Source organism: Crocodylus siamensis, chromosome 10 (assembly GCF_052110815.1).
Source record: "Crocodylus siamensis isolate JL-2025a chromosome 10, ASM5211081v1, whole genome shotgun sequence".
Lineage (NCBI taxonomy): Eukaryota > Metazoa > Chordata > Crocodylia > Crocodylidae > Crocodylus > Crocodylus siamensis.
In genome coordinates, this window is record NC_143404.1 from 12645629 (window position 1) to 12666787 (window position 21159).

Genomic DNA, 21159 nt, shown 5'->3' on the forward strand with positions numbered 1-21159 from the left:
TGCAACGCACGGCAAGCTCAGGATGGAAACATGTCAGCAGAACAGCACAAGAGGCTCAGGACTTAAAGCTGCCTAGTGAAGAGGGACCTCATGAAAACCTACCAGCAAGCCCAGGTTCAAGGGGAAATCCAGCCTTGGATTTCCTTTGAATTGCAGAGGTGTAAGGAGCTCACCCCACCATCTACACCGTGTGCCATGCTCAGCCAGGGACTCTTAGCCTTGTTTTCAATAGCACAGAATTCCCTCACGATATTAAAGGAAAAAAAATCAAGCCTCCTCCCCTCCTCATATGCTTTCCTTGAGCTGCTGCTTACTCTCTGCTCAAGGAACAGATAGTGACAGGGACCAGAAAGCTCTGGAGGCATTGTCTGGGTACAATCGAGCACCAGAAAAGTTCACATGCTTGATGCAGTTTCACCTGACCCCCCTAGCGGCTCCTGCCCCCCCGATGCACCCCAGCCAGCCCACGCCAGCTTCTCTCTTTCCCAACCCACAGCCCTCAGACACAATCTTGCTGCAGCCTCTTCCGACGGGTTCAGATGTCAGAGTCCTTCTGATGGAGATATCAGGTGGCAGAAAAGCATGTTGTCTCTGCGGAGTTGGCTCTTATCTAGCATACCTTTTTTCAAGCAAAGCATGAACAAAAAAAACCTGCCATGCTTTCCATGATCGCCACTGTCTGGAAAGGGAATAAACAAGGCCTGCCTGCAGCTATGATTAGAATAAGGAACAGCCCAGAAGGCTTGAGAGCCGTTTCTAGGCAACAGCCAACATCCGTATTACCGACTCTAATGCAGGCTTTGGCAGGACCAGGCTCAATCAAAAACTAAATAATATTCAGGAAAGAGAAAGGGAGGACAAAAACCTAAAGACGCCTGAGCATCTTCCCCTTCTCCTTGCAACATCTGATTGTTGCTCCATGGGAGTCACAAGTAGATTTGTTCAGAAAGGGGCTATGTGCAAAGTCCCATTTAAATTAAATAACATCTCTATCCACTGCCAAGGTAAAAAATGCTGCAAATGGCAGCTTCTTATTCAAAGCTGCTGTGATGCTGCTGTTCTTCTTTAAGTCTTTTAAATGGGATGCAATTTGAAGCAGAAAGATCCTGTTTGCCATTCAACCACAAAAGAGTTATCTTTCCTTGCAGAGGAGTCAGCTGTCATCGCACGGCCCTTCTCCTGCCATTGCTGCATTGCTGGAGCTGTCAGAGAGGCATTAACAACAGGGTGTTGGCAGCCAAGTCATTCCTTTCCTAACTGCAAGGCTCCAGGGGTTGGACAGGAAAGGTAGCACTACTATCAATCATAAAGAAGCCCAGGCATCTGTTGACATGCATTCATCTACCTTTTAAACAGCACTGAAAATTAGCTTTAAAATCTCTCTCTAATCTTTGTCTCTTTTTTTAATGTTTCTCAATGTCTTTTCTTTGTACTCTTGACAGTTCTTTGTGTATAAATCAATGTCTCCGTATACTTTGTTTATGAGCATAATTTATTTAACACAGAGGTGGGGGTGGGGAAAAGGCTTTCAAAGAAATAAGAAACCGCATTTGTAAAACCACCATGTAAAGTGCAGGGCTGATGTCGTACCTGAAATTACCTGCGACTGCTTGCAGATATTTACAAAAAAACCCATGCTTTACTGGAAGCAGCAGTGCGTTACTTCAACCCGCCTCTGCAGCGCCAGTGAAAATCGGGCACTTCAGTGGGGCTTTCTGGCGCTTTTAGCTAGAACTGATTCAATTCAGCTATTAGATAAAAGTACCAAAAAAGTGCATTAAGGCACCCCATCTTTACAGACATTGGGCAAGCCAAGTTGAAGTAATGCACTCTTCTGAGCATGCATGGGGTTCAACACACAAGCATGCTGAGTTTAATGTAAAGCATCAGTTTGGGGCGTGTATTTTTGTGGGTTTTTTTACATCAGCAAGCACTCATTTGTCTTTCTTTTAGTTGAGTAGCTTTCAAATTTCCCATCTCCCCTCTGATCAATGTATATACCTGTCCCATGCTCCTGGGTTTGCTCAATAAACTATGTAACACCGGTTTTGATGCTGAAGGCTAGCACTGTCAAACAAAGTCACCAAAGAAGACAGTATCTAATAACTGAATGTTTGAAGATATCCAAGGACTCCCCAGAAATGCCCTACCCCATACAGCTGGAATCTAAACCACCAGTGGGACAAGTAACAGTGACAAGCAGTAAGCAGGAGAGGAGGCTTTTTACACAAGGCAAAATAATCAATAGAAATGTTCCTATGGTTTTGGGGGGGAGGGGGTGTTTCAATACAAATGAAACCATATTTCCCTGGATCCACCTGCAACGTTGGCAGAACAAACAATGCAGCAATGAGTCAGTGCAAGAGAAGCAGGAAATGTAGGTGACCGGTCTGTTTTCACTGCAGTGCAAAATGGAAACAGGTGGTAGAAAACAGTGGACTTAGACTTTCACCCCCTACAGCATTACTGGAGCCACAAGGAAGTTCAGCCCCAACTCTTATCTCTTCCGTGCACTTGTAATTTCATCTGACTCCTCTGCAGTGGCCCCTTCTTCTATAAAGCTCCTGTTCCTTGACACCACAATGTCTGTATCTGCGCCTGAATTTACAAACACAGTACAAAGAAGTAGTTGTTTCCCTTTTCATTGAACTGGGCCTTCAAGGAGAGACAGATCCCCTTCCTCCCATGTATACACCTCCCACTTAGCTTGCAACAGGACTACGAATGACTCGGAGGCTTGAGTCGGTTCTTCCTGGATTAGGAAAAGCCCATTTTGAAAGCTTAGCAGCATGGTAATTATCAATTTGCTAGAGCGCTGAGATCCAGATTTGCACAATGAATGCTGCTGCAGGGTTAAGCAACATCCTCTCAGTCATTAATGTCATCCCATGACAGGCTGCCATCCAGGTTTTATTCAGAGCCTTTGAAGATGTTCTGTCCTTTGAGCTATTCTTCAAGGGGTTTAGCAGGGATATTTGGAGCTAATTCATATTAAGAATCTATAAGTTGGTGGGGAATAGAAAAATTATCAGACGATCAGGACAAAATTCATTAATTGCTCCAAAGTCCCTTAAACATTTTAATTAAGTCAGTCACACCAAAGAATCTCTGAATAAAACGCACAGGAATCCCAGCCAAAATGCCATTTAAACTGAACAGTGGGCAGTATTATGTTCATGCTGCTGCTCTGGAGGATCACAGAGGAAGCCTAACACCACTACGCAAAAGAAAATGGATTTCTCCCTACGTTTTGATTGTTACGTCTTTGGACTAGAGGCTTTTGGCTTTGTAACTGTTGGCAAGGTATCTATCATACTTTGGGCACTACAAAAATACCATCAACAACAAGGAAGCATGGAGTTAGCCGACCAGGAGGGATACCTGGTAAAGGGAAGCCCAGAACTATAAATTCAAGCCCAAGTTCGTAGTTACATGCTTCCTTCACCCAGACCGAACAAACCAACATTCCCACCTCTTGCCCTGCTCATCATTAAGCTGCCTGCTCTTCAAAATCTTCAGTGAAGGAGATTCTACATCCTCCATAGCACCCATAGTGTTTCCCCAGCCTAAGAAAGATTTTCCTAATACCTGGTCTAAACCAGGCTAATGGCTTCTTGCCCTTCCCCAGCGCCAAAGGAGAACAACTAACCACCATCCCTGCCTAACCACCTGTTCACATAGTGGAAGCTGTGCTCCTGCTCAGTCTTCTCTTTTAAAAAGAAAATAAATCCAGTTCTTTCAACATTCCTCATTACTCAAGTTTTCTGAACCTTTTATTCTTGTTGCTTTCCTTGAGACTCTCCCCAGTGTGTCAGTCCATCCATCTGAAAACATGGTGACCAAAATAGACACAATGCTCCAGTTAAGGAAGCATAATTACCTCCCAAGGCTTACGTATGATACTTCAGTCAATCTATTGCAGAAGATCTGCCTTTTTTTTTGCAAGAGCATCGGATTGACTCCTTATAATTTCCAGATCCTTTTTGTGCCTATGCATTTGACTTCTTCCCAAATGCAACTCTTTGCACTTGTCTTTATTAAATTTCATCTTGCTGATTTGAAACCATATCTCCAACTCATCAAGAACTTTCTAAATTCTGATTTCATCCTCCAGAGTGCTTGCAAATGCTCTCTGCTTGGTGGCACCTTCTAATTATACAGTCCTATTTGTAATGAAAATAGGAAATAGAACTAGGTCCAGTATAAAACTCTGCAAGAACCCACCCAGGATCCTCCCCCAGGTTGAAATATGGCTTCCCTGAGTGATCTTCAACCCACTATGCATCCACACAATGGGGACTGCATGTTAACTCTACTTCCTGATCTGACTTATGAGAAAGTCACATGCGATAATGTCAAATCCTTAAAGCTGAGATACAGTGCATTTGCTGCTTACATCTCAGAGGCCAGAGTGCTGCTAGATCAGGAGCTCATACACACAGCCAGGCCTCACTTGCTGGATGCATTTTGCAGTGTTATTTGGTGCCCACTGTGTCTGTGCGGTTCCTTCTTACAGTGGCTGCATCTTCCTGCTCTGTACACAAAAAAGGAATAGTGGGAAGGGATATTTTCTCTCTCAACCAAGGCCAAACCACTAATAAGAGTGGTTGTTGCCACATGCAGCAACTCCCAACATTTTCCTGCTGCAGCTCCTGTCCCAATGCCATCCCCTGGATTGACTGCCACCACCCTCCATCCTCCCTTCCTTCAGCTCTACCTCTCTGCCACTCTATATATTGTTTCCCCTCCTCCTCCTGAGGAACAGGGCAAAGGAGGAGAAATACATCCATTGGGAACTTCCTTACACTGAGATGCATGTGCTCTCAGCACCAAGCCAAGTGCCATGAGATTATCAAGCTTGGGTCGACATGTTGCTACTTGCATCGCTGTTCAGACGAGCAGTGCACAGGCAGAGGCATTAGGAGCCTAAGGGAGAGCAGGGAGCATCAACAGGTGGCTGGGCAGGGCTATTCTCTAGGCTCATCTCTAAGGTGCCAACTTCAGAGGTGGAATAGGACAGCTGGATGCTTATGGCAGTGGCAGCGTCCAGCTGTCAGTGCTGCGGGTGAGGCCCCCGAAGGCAGGACAAAAGGAGGTGGAGGAGAACTAGCAGCAACCAGTTTGGTTGTGGCCCTTGAATGAAGTCAGGTTGGAAGCAGGAAAACTCCTCTCTCTCCATGTTTCCCTCCCCAAATCAGAGTCCATTTCAAATGACACCATTTTCTAGCCATTACTGCTGCAAGGCTGTCCTCGGCATCCTGCAAGTGCTTCACGGCAAACCCTCACTGGTAGAGACTGGCTCTCTGCACACTGAGGACATCACTCAGCTTCCTCCTACCCATTTCATTTTCCCAGCAGGTGGCTGGAGAAGAGGGCAGCCATTGTGCCACCACTGCCAGCGAGAACGAGTCACAGAATGTCCTGGGGAAGAACTCGGAAGGGATTATTGGCAGGGGTCCCCTGAAAAGCTCTTCCCATGGGGCCCTGATATAAAACTCAAGGTCTTTAAGTGTTGCTTTTAATCCTTATCTGAATCTTGGGGGGGGAGGGGGGGGAGAACTATTTTGCAACAGCCTTGTGTTTTTAATGGGGATGCAACTCTTGGGATGAAGGTTTTGTTTTTGTTTTAGGTCAAAGCAAAATATCCATAGGTACCATAATCCCAAATCACCTGGTTAAACTGCATTCCCAAACAGGAGTAGGGGGGGCACATTCTAAGACTGAGGCTCTGCTCCAGCAAACACCTGGGCCCACAAGCAACATGCAAAATGGATTTTTCAGCAGAGACCCAGAAGCGAAAATCCTACAGTTTTTAACTCAGGTTTAACCCAAATAAGGACCAGCATCTTGGGCTCCTAAAGGATACCGGTCTGTATGGCACTTTCCTGGTTATTAAAGAGTTTTCTTCCCCTCCCCCATCCATGGAAGACTAAAGGGCACGAAACCATGATGCATAGCAGACATTTTTCCCAGGCAGAGCAGCTCCAACATACCAGGAAGAAAGTAGCTCTATTTTCCCCTGTAGTAAATAAAAAATGGCTTCATTTTAAGACAGCCAAAAGTTGTGAACTCAGTCGGAAAGAGGTTCCCCTCCACAAAGCGTCGTGCTCCAGAATGCCCCCCCAGGAGCTGCACAGATGGGAAAAGAGAAAACTCCTCCACCCCTTTCACTCCAACTAAGGTATCTCCTTAGAGCCATTCAGGCTGCAGCATTCCCAGCACTGATCCAACAATTAGGAGCACAAATGGCAGGACTGGCACTGAGTCCTCTAGTTTCCGTGCTAAGAAACTGGGACACATTCCCATTGACAGCAGTACTGAAACCATGCACCTCTTTGAACCTTTTTGTTTTCTGCTCTTCTGTACCAACAGTAAAGGCAACGCCACACAGACACTGTACAGCGTGTTGCAGCAAAGTCTCTCTCAAGCATGGAAACTCTGACTAATAGCATAGGCTTGCATTTATTAACTCCCCTTGATCCTGGGGATGCAGGTAGATGTCTGTGCACACTGAGGGCAGAGCTTGGCCTTCAAAAACCAGCAACTGGCACAAGAACAATGCCCTGGCTGAACACACCCCAAAACCTGCAGCTGAATGGTACAGGCTGGGACCATACCTAGGTGCAACACAAAATCAGCATCATTAGTCCAGCGTCCATCAAAACCGTTGATACTTGGTATTACAATCCTAGTTTGCAGCAGTACATAGGGAGGCACATTCACAGATCGGGACCCACTGTGCCAGGCCCTGTACAAAACAAGCACCACAAAGATGGTCTCCTCTCCAAAGAGTTTAGAGTCTAGCAAGAAAAAGAGACAGAGGAGAAACAAGTGCTAAAGAAACCACTTGTCCCAAGTTTCAGGTATTCCAAACGACATGAGGAGCAATTAGACAATGAATGTATCCTTTACGCACTACTTCTGGCACAGGTTTCAAGTCTCCTGGGCATCACTTGTCTGCATTACAAGTGGAAAGAGCTTTGGAGTTGGGGGTGGGGGGAAGATATTCAGTATATGGAAGGAGCTGGCTTTTTGCTAACTGCATAGAAAATCGCTTTGCTTTCTTGTTCTCCACTCCATGACACCATGGTAAGCACAACAAGTGCTCCAATGAATGCAAAAATCAAAGGCATTGATTAAGATGCTATTCACTTGTCTCCTGAATGAAAAATTAACAGCACTAGGAAATTACTCATCCCTGTTGCAGCTCCATGGTAACTCAGCCATCTCCAAAGGAATTGTATTTGCAGGTAAGTGGAGATCAAGAAGAGTCCCACAGCCCTGGAAGTCAGCTAACCTTGCTCAGGGGACAGTGCAGAGTGAGTTAGTGTCCGAGGCTCACTCCATTTGGTGACGTGTCTCACTTGCCTGTCCACCCCTCCCCCTTGACCACACAGCTCTCCACTCACTTTGGTGTCAGACCTGTACAAGCGCAAGAGTCACACAGCCCCTAACAAGTGCAGCCTTCACAGCTGTAAACCCCAGTGCAAGTACAACAGCAACAGGCAGAGAACATAATCTCATGAGGCATCCACTGGATTAAGCCCTTAAGTGCCACCTTTCCCTCGAATATCTCCAAATTTTACACCAAGGGTGGTACTACTCCCTCATTTCACAGCTGGGTAAACCGAGGCACAAAGCAGTTAAGTGACTTATATGAAGTTGTGCAGGGTGTCACATGCAGCTCTCCTGGCTCCTTGCTCTGACCACAAAGGCTTTGCAATTAGCTCTAGTTTCCATCATGTGCGTCAAAATACTATTTATAGTCAAGTCATTTTATTTCAGGGCTCTCCTCCGCTGGCCCTGCACCTCTAAACTTTCCCAAAGGCCTTTAAAACATTAAAACTAAAGCGTTAGTAACTGAACCACCACCACTAGCAAGGGCTGAGCAGCAATGACAGCCCCAGACACTCAGAGAAACCGGTCTTTTCTTCAAGCATGACAGACCAGGCAAAGCCACATCTGACCTTTGAAGAAGCTCTTTTATGATGCTGGCAATGCTCGGGCTGTAATTCAGAACAGACACACAATCTTTAACAGGTGAAAACACCCTCTTCCATGGGCCCATATGCTGAACGCTATTTAGTGATGTATTTATTACAGCTCTCTCAAGCAAGCTTGACATCATGTCCAAAAGCTAGTCAGGGAATAACATTAAAGGATTAATAAAGCCAGATCTTGGGATAGCTTAATGACTGCCAAGTAGTGCAAAAGCAACAACAGAACAAGCACTGGTGCAAGGGCAGAGTAAATTAACCATAACCTCATAGGTAGTAAAGGAGAGACAAAGAGAAAACTATTAGTTACAGCTAGATTAATAGAAACCCCAACATTAAAATTTGTCATGAAATGAGAAGCTATTAATGGCACAAAAAGAGAGCGAACAGCCAAGATTCGCTGATCCTTATACTACTATAAAGATGCTACAAAATTGTGCCCTGATCTGCAGAGTACTTTTAAAATCTGCAGACTTCAATGAATCTTAAGCATAATCTTAAATGTTTTGCAAACTGAGGCCTAAAATTTTAAAAGCAGAGGTGAAAGTTTTATATATACAGACTATATTCATTTAATATTTGTGTATGACAGTAGCCTGCTAAATGTAAGCTTCTCTCTATCAATGCAACCTGATGGGTTATTATGTGGCTAGCCAACCAAAAGAGTTGTCTTGTATCTGGCATTTTTTATCTGTTTCTTTTTCCTAGATGTGTCTGTGTTGAGGGTTTAGTGGCATTCTCTCAACAGGGTAGCATTAGCATGCACTGGCCACTGGATTTCTACATTGTGTAACCCTGTTCAGAGTGAATGTAGTCAACAGGGTGGCAAAAGACACTGGCTGCCAATCTATTCTACAGTTCCTCTAGGGACCACAAAGACCTCAGCAGAGGCAAGGCACTATCTGGACCCACCCTGCAAAACTAATTTAAACCAGGGATTATCAACCAGGATGCCGTTGCACCCTTTTAAAAGGTGCTAACACCTACACATGATTCATGAGATAAATACAGAATTCAAATAGGAATCCATAGTGTTAAAAACATTCTGGCCTGTTATGGTCTTTCTGAACTCACTGCAACAAAACATTGCTCTAAAACTTTTCTGTAGTCAAAAAAAAAAAAAGAGTGAAAGCTAAGAGTTGGCATTTTCACAGGGGTGCCTGGTATCTAACAAGAGGTACCTTGAGTCTAAAAAGTTTGAGAACCACTAAGGTAAGCAGACTATTCCCACAAGCAATATCATCAGCCACAACCAAAGATCAGGAGTCAGGCACCCAAATTATAAGTTGCTAGAAATAATAAATGGAGGGTCCCCTTGGTTTCGTTTTCTGCTTCTGTAACTTGGGGGGGGGGATATGTTCAAGTTCTTCTGCAACCAGGAAAACAAGAAACAGAGTCTTCTTCCAAATGAAGGGTGTGCTCATCATGTCTGAGCCCAGGAGCAGAAGTTTGGAGGTGGGGGTAGCATCAAGAGTCATGCTCTGGATGATAAAATCATAAGAGCTGGCAAGATATAGGAGGGCGCTGCTGCCTCTTAACACATAGTGTGACACATATATGAGGTTATACATTTGGTTCACAAGAATGTTCAAATGCAGTTATTTGTCCTGTACAAAGAGCCACTCAGCAGCACTCCTACCTCTCAGGTCCACCTCATCTGGACGTGAAAGTAGCACCCCTTGAACTGCCTACATTCCCCACAAACACCACATCCTCCTCACTTCTATCACTGCTGAATCCCATGTACTTTGGCGATGACAAATCAGGACACAAAGTCACACAGAGCGCTAGCTACACCACAGAAACAGACCTATTTTCAGTAAGATTCATTGTGTTTGAGTGCTAAGCACCATTAACTCGAGACAAACCAGCACACATGACACACTCCTGGACACCTTCCACATGGCAGAGGGGAGAGGACATGCACCCCACCCTCTCCTGCCCATCCAGATGCTGCTACTATTCCCCCAAGTGACCTCTGGACTGCGGTACATACTCTCTGAACAAGAGGAAGAGGGAGACAGTGCCATGGAGGTACCTAAATCTGTCTCCTATAAAAATACACATGTAATCTCATTGAGACAATGCTAAGGGATCTCTACAGATCCCACGATGCTGTTCCCGCACCAAGACTGTTGTTCTGGAGCAGAGTGCTCAGTACTATGCAGAGTCCTCAAACGTCATGTCCTTCTTCAGGCATGTTCTGGAATGATTGCAGTCAACTTTACACCCGAGATTTTAATCATATCAGGGCAATCTCTTGGCATGCAGTGACACTGTTAGTCACTTGTCTCCTGTTGCACAGTACCCATGATAAGAAGCAGCTCCCAGCCTGCACTTCCCTCTCCAGCACTGAGAAAAAACACACAAAACAACAAATCACACACATGAAAAAGCAACCCCTTTAAACCCCTTTCTTAAAAATGCCAAGAATTTTCACAGAACAGTCAGGCCATTATTCAATAGTCTCTCCCAGGTCCTAGATGCCCAGACATAGCACAAGAGTCATTAAAGAAACCAACCACAAAGAACAACAAAACTAGGCTACACAGCATTAGGGAGACTTCAAAGAGCATTTATACATGTGCTCTGGGAATGGGGGAGGGGGTCACTTTAATTAGAGTGGCTCTGAGAGCTGCTCTAATTAAAGTGCCCAGAGCCTCGTGCATCAGCATCCCAGCTTTGAAAAATGGTGACGGGGGGAACTTTAACTAAAGCTCATCTAACCAGCTTTAGTTAAAACACCCCTGCCACCATTTTTCAATGCAAGGATGCTGATACACTTGATGCTGGGGTCTCCTGGAGCACGGTAATTACAATTACAGACAGATTAATCAAGTCTGCTCCAACACACTGTTATTACAGCGTGGCAGAGCAGCCTCGCAGCACATTTATAGATGCCCAAACTTACAGAGGCAAGATGGATTCAGTTTGCTACAGTGACATTAGGGGAAAGAGAAATGGCCTGAAGCCACACGAAAGTTTACTGTCTGTTCTACAGGGAAAGTGGACACACCCAGGACCTGCCGAGGGTACTGGACTCTACAGGTGTTCAACATCAAAATAATCAGGCCACTCTGTTTTTCACACTATCATTGATCCTAAACTTTCCAGGAAGAAAGTTTCACGTATGTGCAAGTCCTGTTCCGGATACATAGTGATGCAACAATATAACCATTTTAGAGCTCATTAAATAGAAAAAGCTCTGTATACAGACCGAGCCTGTCTTCTTTAAGCAAAATCCCAAACTACTTCCTTTTACCTAAGCTCTTGGTCCCTGAATGACATCTGAATTTTGAATGCACCTTTTGTAGCCATATTTAACTAGCAAACCAAAACCTGAGCAATCTCAGAATCAAGACAGAAACCTGTATTTGCATGTGCATGTTTGTATATGAACAGGAATCCTTATCGCAGCTTGTGGGAACAAACAGGACAATGATATGCACAAAATTCCACTCTTGCCCAGAGGATTTAATCAACCTTTCACCCTCCAAGCAGCTTCTCACAATCATGAAGACGGCTATTTGCCTTAGAGCCTATTTTGCAATGGTTAAAGTGGAGAGAGAGATCTCAACAAGAGCAGCAGTGCTAGTAATCACCTTTGCTTAACTGCATCTAAGAACACACATGACCTGCAATGCCTGCACAGGATCAGCCATCTCCAAACAAGCTGCATTCCCCATAAGTTTTCTGACTGATAAGCACCAGAAGGTATTTTGCTAGAATTTCTAATCTGTTAGTTTCATATAACGGCTGGGAGGTCTACGCACATTCATTAATGGTGGATCAGATAAACATTTTGTCCCTGTGATAGAGCATCCAGATGAATTTAAGCATTGAGAGAAATGCCTGCCTAGGCTGCAGTCTCAGTGGCTGTACAAGTAGCCAGCATATTGGCTCCAGCACCAACCCTACAATACATTAAGAAAAATAACAATATGTTGGTTAGCAGTAAAGAGGGAAGTGGAGGGATCAGAGCAACAAGTCTATGAAAAGCTGTCAGCAAACTTCAGAGCACGGAGGAAAAACAAGTTTTGCAAGTTCTTGTCTGTATATGAATGCACACAAAGTCTTTTTTTTTTTAAAATCCTTTTTTAAATTGTTATTAAAAATTGGGTCATTGGTCTTAAGTTGAATTAATCCTAGGAAATGGACCCAAGCCTATTTCCACTGGAGTCATAAGGAAAACTGCAATGGTGGCAGGGTGGGTGCCCCCCAGGACTAACTCAGGAACGTACGGTATGTGGAAAGAATGAACCCTGGAGCGGACGGACTCCCGCCACAGTCTGAAGTCAGTAGATGGACATCTGCTGACTCAGACTGTAAAGGTCAGGCCCCAAAAGCACCTACGATGGCATTTGTTAGAGACATAGACATACACTGAACTGACAACATGACCACAAATATTTATCAAGACCCAGAGCTGGGCTCTGATACCTCTTCCACATTAAAGAAAAAACAAAATGAGAAAATGCAGGGGTTTATCTGGGATCTGGACTGAATGGCCTAAATTACAAGCTCTGGATGAGCAAGACTCCAAAGCCCTTCGTAAAAAAAAGAAAAACTTGCTTTGAGAAGGAAGACAGGCAGTGGAAACAGACTTAAACTCTGGGACCGAAAATGAAAGACATTTCCTCCAGGATGACCTTAAGGGATGAGAAAGTTCAGCATTTCGGCTGCATGTGAATTCCACCCCCTGCCCAAACTATCCGACTACCCAGCAGGCAAAAGTTAACACACAAACTCATTTCTTCCTTGGTTTTCTATTTTTTAAAAAGTGTCAAATCAGGCCAAACAGTAATTAGCCTCTGCTTATTTCTGCAGTATTACCATGAATACAGCCATGCAGGCTCCTTAGTTAATTAATCCTCACAACCCCCTGAACATGGCCAAGTCCCATCACCTTCCATACTACAGTCACATTAAAAGACTTTCCCAGGGTCATACATGGGAACAACAGAACTGGTTTGCAGACCTCTGATGTAGTCCCTAGTCCCCAATCTCCTCTTCATCATCCCGTCGGCATAGTGTGGTTTGCAGTGGAATAAGGCAAGGTTCCAGGCAATAGGAGTGACTCTTGGACAAGGCAGAAAACAGAAGCCTGTCCCAAACCCACTGAGAGCTTAGTAGGCAATTTTACATTAAAAAAATCTTAGTAAAGCTATTTAGCATTTTAAAGAAAGCATCAAAAAACAAAAAGAAAAGAACTCAGAATCCTACCATGCAATTATCCATCTGCTCAATTCCACCGGCTGGACATTAGCCAAAATTAGTTGTTTTACTTACTACATAAAACAAACAGATCTATTTCCCCACACCCATATCCAGGATTTGTTGTCTGGAATGCCATCATCCAATTCATTAGTAGGCACGGGGAAGGGGCACTAGAAGGAATCTGAAGAGAGTCAATTTTGGTCATCACTGCGTTTTTTTCCAATTCTTAACAAGTAACAATCCATCCCACTTAAACGACCTCCACAAATTATAATTTCCAACTAATGGACAGTTCAGTCTGAAGCATGCTGGCAAGCATTGAGACTAGTCTTGGTAGCAAAGCTATACATATACATCTTAGCCATTTGCACGCTTAATTTTGCTACACTAATAAGATGCCCACTACATGTACTATGGATCCAGGTCTTCAGAAAGCTTCAGTGCATTACTGAAAAATACCTTTGAGAACTCAGGCATATTAGATTTTTTTTTTAAATCATCAGCCTGAAAATTAAAACAGCAGAAGAGAAATTCTATGCAGCTCTGTGAAGGCAATGAACAAAGTCTATCAGAGAGGTATGCTCCTAATTTTGAAGGAAAGCAAATCCAGGTCTCCCAAGACCTTAGTCAGGCACAACTCCCACTGAAGCTACAGTACACCCAGAGCAAAGGAAGCTGGAAAAAATGGCTGGATTAGGGTCCCCTGACGTTAGCACACATTGTTATGGAATAGTCTTCAGCGATAGTTCAGCCAGATGCTCGGGAGAAAATGAGGTGAGGCTCAGAGACCTAGGAGACAGGACAGCACAGTCTCTGCCAGCTGTAAACTGGTTTGGAGTGATGCAGGAGGGATAATCTGCTGTAGCCCTGACATACGCGGAATTTCACATACGAGAAAGAGACTTTTTGGCTACACTAAGGAATGTCAATGTCTAAACACAGTCACCCACCCAAGCACTGACCCCACCAGATTCTGTTTTGTTTGTGAAGTTAAGAGAGTTCACAGAACAAACAGCAATGTGCATGGAGAAGCCTGACTGCTTTCCTTGTTGAGACAAATGCTTGGACATGGGTCTGTCCCAAAAAATATACCTCTCTCCAGCACCAGAAAGCATTGGCCACCCCCCTCTCTTCATCCTTTGCTCTATCCCAAGCTCAAACATCCTGGGCCAGTGTACACACCGTGACCTGCAGCAGAGAGGGAGGTGTCAATGCCTGCAGCCCCAGTACAGCTCCTCTTTCCTCCTGAAGTTCCTCAGCTACAAAGGGGCTCTCCCACCACCCAGCCAGATTTTATTTGAGTGAAGATGGGCCCAGATTAAGCTCTGGATACATTACAGCAGCACTAAAATAAGCATCAAAGTCATCTAATTTTGAGAGGTAGGGAGCACACCACTGGGGCCCACTATACCATCATACTGAGGAAACAGGAAAAGCAAGGGCACTGGGAAGAGAGGCACAACCAGTTTTTCTAACAGTAGCTGGAGACAGTATGAGCACAAACGCCCATAAAGTAATGTAGCCTAAAAACACATTTTCCCTTTCAGCAATACTGGGGATACTAGCATCTGATGGTCACAAAACAAACGTTTTCTCAATCCAAACCTTAGAGATTGAGAGCAGCAGTTATCCTTCAGGATTTTGCATGCGCCTGCTTATCTAGAGGGCACACAGGGTTTCAGATGGCTCTAATATTTGCCAGCTCATGTGTTCTTCCACCCACTGCCTCTGAGCTTGCTGTGATTACAAGCGTTTAAAAAGGAGCTCTGAACTCCCACATGGAATAACACACTGTATCTATGTTACAGGATGGCTGGAAGTGCATTGACAGAAACAGCGACACATTCTGAAAAACCCGTACTTCTCCAGCTGACATTTGTTCCTGGCACGTAGAGCTTGAACCGGATGGTAGTGCTTCAGATGAGCTTGTGGTTCGATTACAGAGCTGGCTTCCTGCATGACCGTGGGCCTGGCACTTAGAGACCGTCTTTGGCTGGAATTACGAGCCGTGGTACCTGCGCGGTTACCAGTGATCGCAGCCCCTGCCGCAGCCTCCAAGCCCACATGGACACACGCTGGAGCAAGAGGATCTGGCCTGTGCCTGCAGAGGAGTAGACTGTGCCTTCCAGTTTGGAGTGGTAGAGCAGCTGCTACAGCGCCTGCTTCCTGATCTGTGTCAGACTAGGTAAAAATAAGTCCCTGTTGTCTTCCCTCTAAGTTGTATTGGCCTCATTCTTCCAGATAAACCCACTGTGCCCAATCTTAAAAGTAAATACTCAAACTAGACCACAGGAACAAATTAGCCCTGTTCACTTCTCATAGCCAAATGCTGCAATGCATTAAGCTGTGAACACTGCAGGAGAATGCTTGAATCCAAACCAAAAAGCTGCTTTCCCTGGAATTAAGTCATGGAAACATTTCTGGAACTTCAAAAAAAAATCTACGTTTGGGGCCTTCATTGCCCCATCTACAGCCTTTTCAGTAACAACTGTGCAATCCCAAGCTACGTCCCTGAAGCTAATACGGAGGATTCTCAACCAGGCTATCACAAGATCCATGTTAGGGTGCTGCGAGGTGCCACAAAGTACTACCACCGTTAGGTGTGCAAACATCTAGGCATGATTCAAAGGACAAACCGAGAGATTTCAAATAAGAAACCAGCATCAGATACATTCTGCCCTGTTGTGCTTTCTGTATTCTTTGCAAAAGAAAGAAGAATTGCTCTATTATTTTTTCGTAGTCAAAAAACAAGTAGAAGCTGAGAGCTGTCATTTTTCTGCAGGGTGCCTCAAGTCAAACTAGACAAGGCTCTTTGGGTAAATCTGATATCATATCTGATATCATATATTAGACCAACTCTGCCAGGCTCTGGAATGGGCTCCCAAGGGAGGTAGTGCTCTCTCCGACCCTGGGGGTCTTCAAGAGGAGGCTGGACAGATATTTGGTTGGGGTGATATGACCCGTTCCTGCCTGGGGCAGGGGGTCAGACCTGATGATCTGTTTAGGTCCCTTCTAACCCTAAGCACTATGATACTAACTCAACTAATTGGAAAAATTCTGCTTAGCAAGCTTTTGGGTATAAATACCCTTTGTCAGGCTGTGAAAGCAAGGCTGAGAACCACTGCACTGGTGGCTTGCTTCTCTCTATGTCTTGCTTATCTTGCTCAAATCAATGAGGCCACAAAAGCCAGAGAATCCTTTTGACGGGGAGGAACTGGGGTATCCCAAACATCTGATTTTGGCTGGACTACATTCAACAGGCAGGGTAACACCAGGGATGTAGGAGAAAGTCCCTTATAAACCAGCAGTGGAGGAAATGCAGACACTTCCCGACTCATCAGGTTGGGAAGAATCCTTCCGAGAGATTGTAAGTGTTTTCTCCTCATGGCTCCCCAGCGTCATTTGCTACACACGAGCAGATCACAAGATAACACCAGGGTTCAGTTTCTCCTCAGATAACAATCACTGCACTGTCTTCAAAGCCTGCCAAAACTGTACAATCCCAGCACTTAAATGCAAAAAAAGTCCTCAGAAACCAACCACTTCTGGAGAAGGCATCACTCCCTGCGAATTGCAACAGTATCCCTGCCCAGAGCTGCAAGGAAGGACACTAGTTTCTAGTCAAAGTACCAAAAAACCTGTCTGCTGACATCAGTGTGAAGGGACTTTTCAAAACTACGGATGCAGCTGTGCAACCATCACACTTCGCACGTACACGCCTAATTCTCCCTCTGCCTGGTCACCGGCATCCACAAATCCCTAGTCCATGCCGACATCCACAGAACTTGCACAGAGATTAGGCATGACATTTTGGAAAGCAAAGGCTTAAGCCAACAGATGCCAGAACATGCAGTGTTAAAGCTGAACACCAGGCCTGACACTAGCTCCAGCTCACACAACTTCTGGCCTTTCCTCAGCTCCATATACTCTGCTCCTTTCCTCCAGTCGCTGCCCTCTCACTTATTCTCCTTCTACCTGTTTTAACTCTCCGTGGACCCACTGGGTTTCTCAGCTGCTTTTGCCCATGCTTCATGCAGTTTCTAGTGCTCAACTGCTCAGAGAGACCGGCTGTTGGACAGAATGGACACACCAGCAAGCTTCGTAATACTGCCACGACCTGTACCCACATGCAAGCAGTCATGTGCGCCATCTTAAGCATGAGAGACAAGGCAGCTCAGGGAAATTTATAATGAATTGGAACCTTTCACGTATAGGGAAACCAAACCAGCTATGCCCCAGCTTGGCAGGAAGCAGAAGTAGCTGCCCTCCAACGGCTATTTGGTAACTTTTGAGAAATGAGCTTCTGGCCTCAGTTCCATCAAAAGGGGAGAGATCTGTATCATATGCTACCCACTGCCTGTGCCATAGCTGTAGCCTTGGTCAACAGAGGACTTCACCCTCCAGGGCTGCGAAGCCAGTATCTGTTACAAGCAGTATAGTCACAGAGACAAAAGTACTCTTGGGCATCAACAGTACGATACTGCAGCCTTCTGTGGGTGAATTTTATTGAGGATTTCTAACAGTACTTCTAGGGAACTGTGTTGAGTTGGAGGTGGAGGCATCCTGGAGAACTGCATAAGGGACGTACATAACTAGGGAGTTTTGGAGCAGACAGATGAGGGTACTAAGGGACACTGCATTCTAGATGTCGGCTTCAGCTAGCTCATTTTATTAGGAGGCTATACAACCCCCAAAACTATCCAAATGATTTTTTGAAAGTTAACTACTGGGCTTGTCTATAGCCCTTCCCACTGTATTATACAACCCCTCCCGAGTCTGAACACCTTTTTGGTAGGAGGTGTCACAACTTTTTGGTAGGAGGGAACTACCTGTATTTGACAGTTAGGGAATGCAGGCACACGCAGATCCGAGGGCCCTGATCAGGGTGACGCAAGCTCTGTCCAGCACAGCAGGGAGCAGAGCTCAGCACACTTAACCACAAGATGCCCTGTTCCCTGGGGCGCAGACTTACATATTAAAGCGTCTGCTGTCAATGCGGGGGGAAGCGAGTCCAGGTTCTTCCCATTTAACCCAGAAGCATATTAATCTGCTTTAAACCTGGGCAGTGCTCATGTCACATGTGCATAGCAAGCGAGTACTCTACGTAGGTCTAATTTCAAATAGGGAAATGTTGTAACCATTTCATTTAAAATGATTCCATTTCTATTCTCCATTCCAAAAGAAAAAAAAAATCCTGTAGCATCTACATTTTGCAAAAAAACAAAAATCCATTCTGCTTTCATGTGAAGTTTAAAATAATTTACAAGTTTGTTTTTCTCCAATTATGATTAAAGGGAATTTTTTCTCTCTCCACCCAATGTTTTAAAATTCACTCCCACTAAGAACATTTATTCCAGGATTCAAAGCAAGAAAGCAGAGTTGAGGATTCTTGGCAAAAGAAGAGTTTACAGAGAACACAGTGGCACAATGAATCCTAAACAAGCACCAAGCCTGAGTCCCATTTATTTTGCAGCATCAAAATGCAGAACACTTCTAGGGTCTGGGGAACTACTTCATGTGGTGAAAATGTTTCCAGTTCCAAAGACTGGAAGATCTGTCATCAGACTGTTTAATTAGAACGGCCTTCCGACCAAGTTTTAAGCTTTTGACAAAAACAACCAAAAACAAAAAAAGCCCAACTTTATGCCCAGCACACAGATTTCAGCCAGCTCCATGCCTGATACCAATTATGCAGTGAATCTGCTACCCCTCTATGCCTCACCCCCGAGTCATGTTTCACACGTATTAATGTGCACAACATTCCTGACACGCTGACTCAGTCACAGGTAGAACAAGTCCGGCCTTTAAAGACAACAACACAGCAAACCTTCAAGCACTAGGCTCACTTGCCTCTGGCTTAATTACTCTTCATAGTTTCATAGACTGTCTGGTAATATTCCAAAACATCTCCATACCACTAACATCCAAACAGCAGCTCTTCCTTTAACTCGAGGGTTTTTAATTCAGGGTTAACGGTCCCTTCCCATAAATGAATGCAGCTCTGTCAGGGCACAAGTCTCCATGCGCACATCTGTCAAGGGCACAAGCAGACCACAGCCTCCGTGCCCACTTGTGGCACCGCAACAGCCCCCACAAACTATAAACACCCTCCTCCGAGTCGCGTCCGTAGGAAAGCACCAGGCCGCTGCAGAGTCACCCTTCGTCTGCTGCAAAGACACTTCAGCATCCACAACCCTGGCGCTGCCTGGACCGCTCCGGCTCCTAGCCGCCGCGTCTGCCTCAGCACGAGGCAGCCCAGGCCAGGCCGGGAGGGAGCAGGGGCACCCGCACCCCACAGAAATGCCAGGAAGAGCCACCGGGCAGCTGAGCCCCGCCCGACCTGTCGCCCAGAGGCCTGTCACGTATCTTGCACCGTCGGCCTAGCAACACGCAGCGGCCGGCCGGCTCCCGCGCCGCTTCGGCCCCGGTCCCTCCCCAGGCCGGGCCGGGCCGGGCCCGCACTCACGCAGAAGCGCTGCAGGTCCGTGGCTGCCATGGCCGGGCCGGCCCCGCCGCTGAATCCAATATGGCCCCTCCGCGGGCTGCAGCCGCCCGCTCCGCTCCGCGCCGCGCCGGCGAGCGCTGGGCCGGGCCGGGCCGGGCCGGGCTGGGCGGGCGGAGCGAGGGAGCGAGGCCGGGCGGGCAGCGCGCACACTGCGGCGGGCCCCGCCCCCGCCCCGCCCGCGCAGCACCTGCCCCGGGGTGCCCCAGCCCCTGCCGAGGGTGCCCCAAGCGCCGCAGTGCAAACCGGGCACGCGGGATGCACGCAGGGATTCACGCGCGAACCCACAGCGTCGAGCCCGCCGCAGCTTCCCGAGCGCTTTGCGCCGGGAGAACAACTACTGCTGCGCTATTCTTCTGTAGTCAAAACCCCAGCGGGCACGGGGGGTGAGGAGCCGGGCCTGGGGTCTGAGGAAGAGGCTGAGAACTGGCCAGACTGGACTAAGCCGGTGCGCCAGACCTAGGCAGATCCAGGATTTTGAAAAAGGGGGTGTGGATACTGTGGGGCATCATCCCATATCACACAGCACACGTTTTTCTCCAGGTAAAAAGAGACTACGCAGGCAGCTGCGGATCATAGCGTACACATAAGAGACTACTCCGGGGCCCGATGCATCCATTTGTATCCAGTCCCACGACCAGGACGCCAGGACCTTCGATGTATCCGTCTAGGCAGGAGTGTGGAGGAGTGGAGGCTGCCCAAAGCCACCCATCCCACCCCCATTTGGACCATTTTGAAACAGAATTCAAAGGCCAGGCGGAGTCTGGACGTTCGGTGCCTCAGTGGTTGTGGCTTCTGCCAGAAAGCAACAGATTAGGGGCGCTCCTGACTGCCTAGCACCTCAGCAAGGGCACGTTTCTGCCGGTGGCATCCCTTAGCCTTTCTCCAATCCAGGAGGAGCCACAAGGCAGTTGGGGCCTGGGGGCTGAGGTGCCGGACTCTGGCTAGAGCACCTCAACGCATTGAATACATTGTGGTATTTTACAGGAGTTCCCTGCCACGAGTAGCCCCACCACATTGCCACCAGGCCCTCCAGTCAGAAGCACTTTATGGTCATAACTAGAAGCTTCACTTAGAAGCAGGGATCCAGGTTTCCAATCAAGACAGAAAAATGTGCTAAAACCCAGGTCTTCTCATTTTAAGGATAAAAAACTGGATTTTCTCCTTTAAAGGAGAAAAATGCAGGTTAAGGCAGGTTTCCCCTTGCAGGCTGGGGTGCAGATTGAGGCCTCCATAGCGAGGGAGGGAGTTGGGCAGGACTAGGGCTAGGGCTGGGTCTGCTACCCAGCTGGTACGGACGTGGGGCTTTGAGCCCAGGGCCAGGTGTGGCCGCAGGGCCCTGGCAGGTGGAGGGATCTAGCCGCAGGTGGCTCGGCCAGAGGGGAGCGGGGCTGGCTCTCCACCAGTGCATGCACTCCCGGGGGAGAGTAGAGGGCACGTGCC

The 21159-nt window shown here is 46.5% G+C and overlaps 1 protein-coding gene across 3 annotated transcripts in view; it reads right to left on the minus strand.

Moving 5' to 3' along the window:
* SEPTIN8 (septin 8) overlaps positions 1 to 20015 on the minus strand; it is a 65271-nt gene extending 45256 nt beyond the window's left edge. Inside the window, exon 1 of one of the 3 annotated variants that reach the window (XM_090020641.1) lies at positions 19681 to 20015. In XM_090020641.1, the coding sequence (XP_089876767.1) occupies positions 19681 to 19710 (30 nt within the window). In that variant the 5' untranslated portion in view covers positions 19711 to 20015. The remainder of the gene's footprint in view (positions 1 to 19680) is intronic. The other 2 variants (XM_090020640.1, XM_090020642.1) reach the window with 2 other exon arrangements.
* Between the last annotated feature and the right edge of the window lie 1144 nt (positions 20016 to 21159).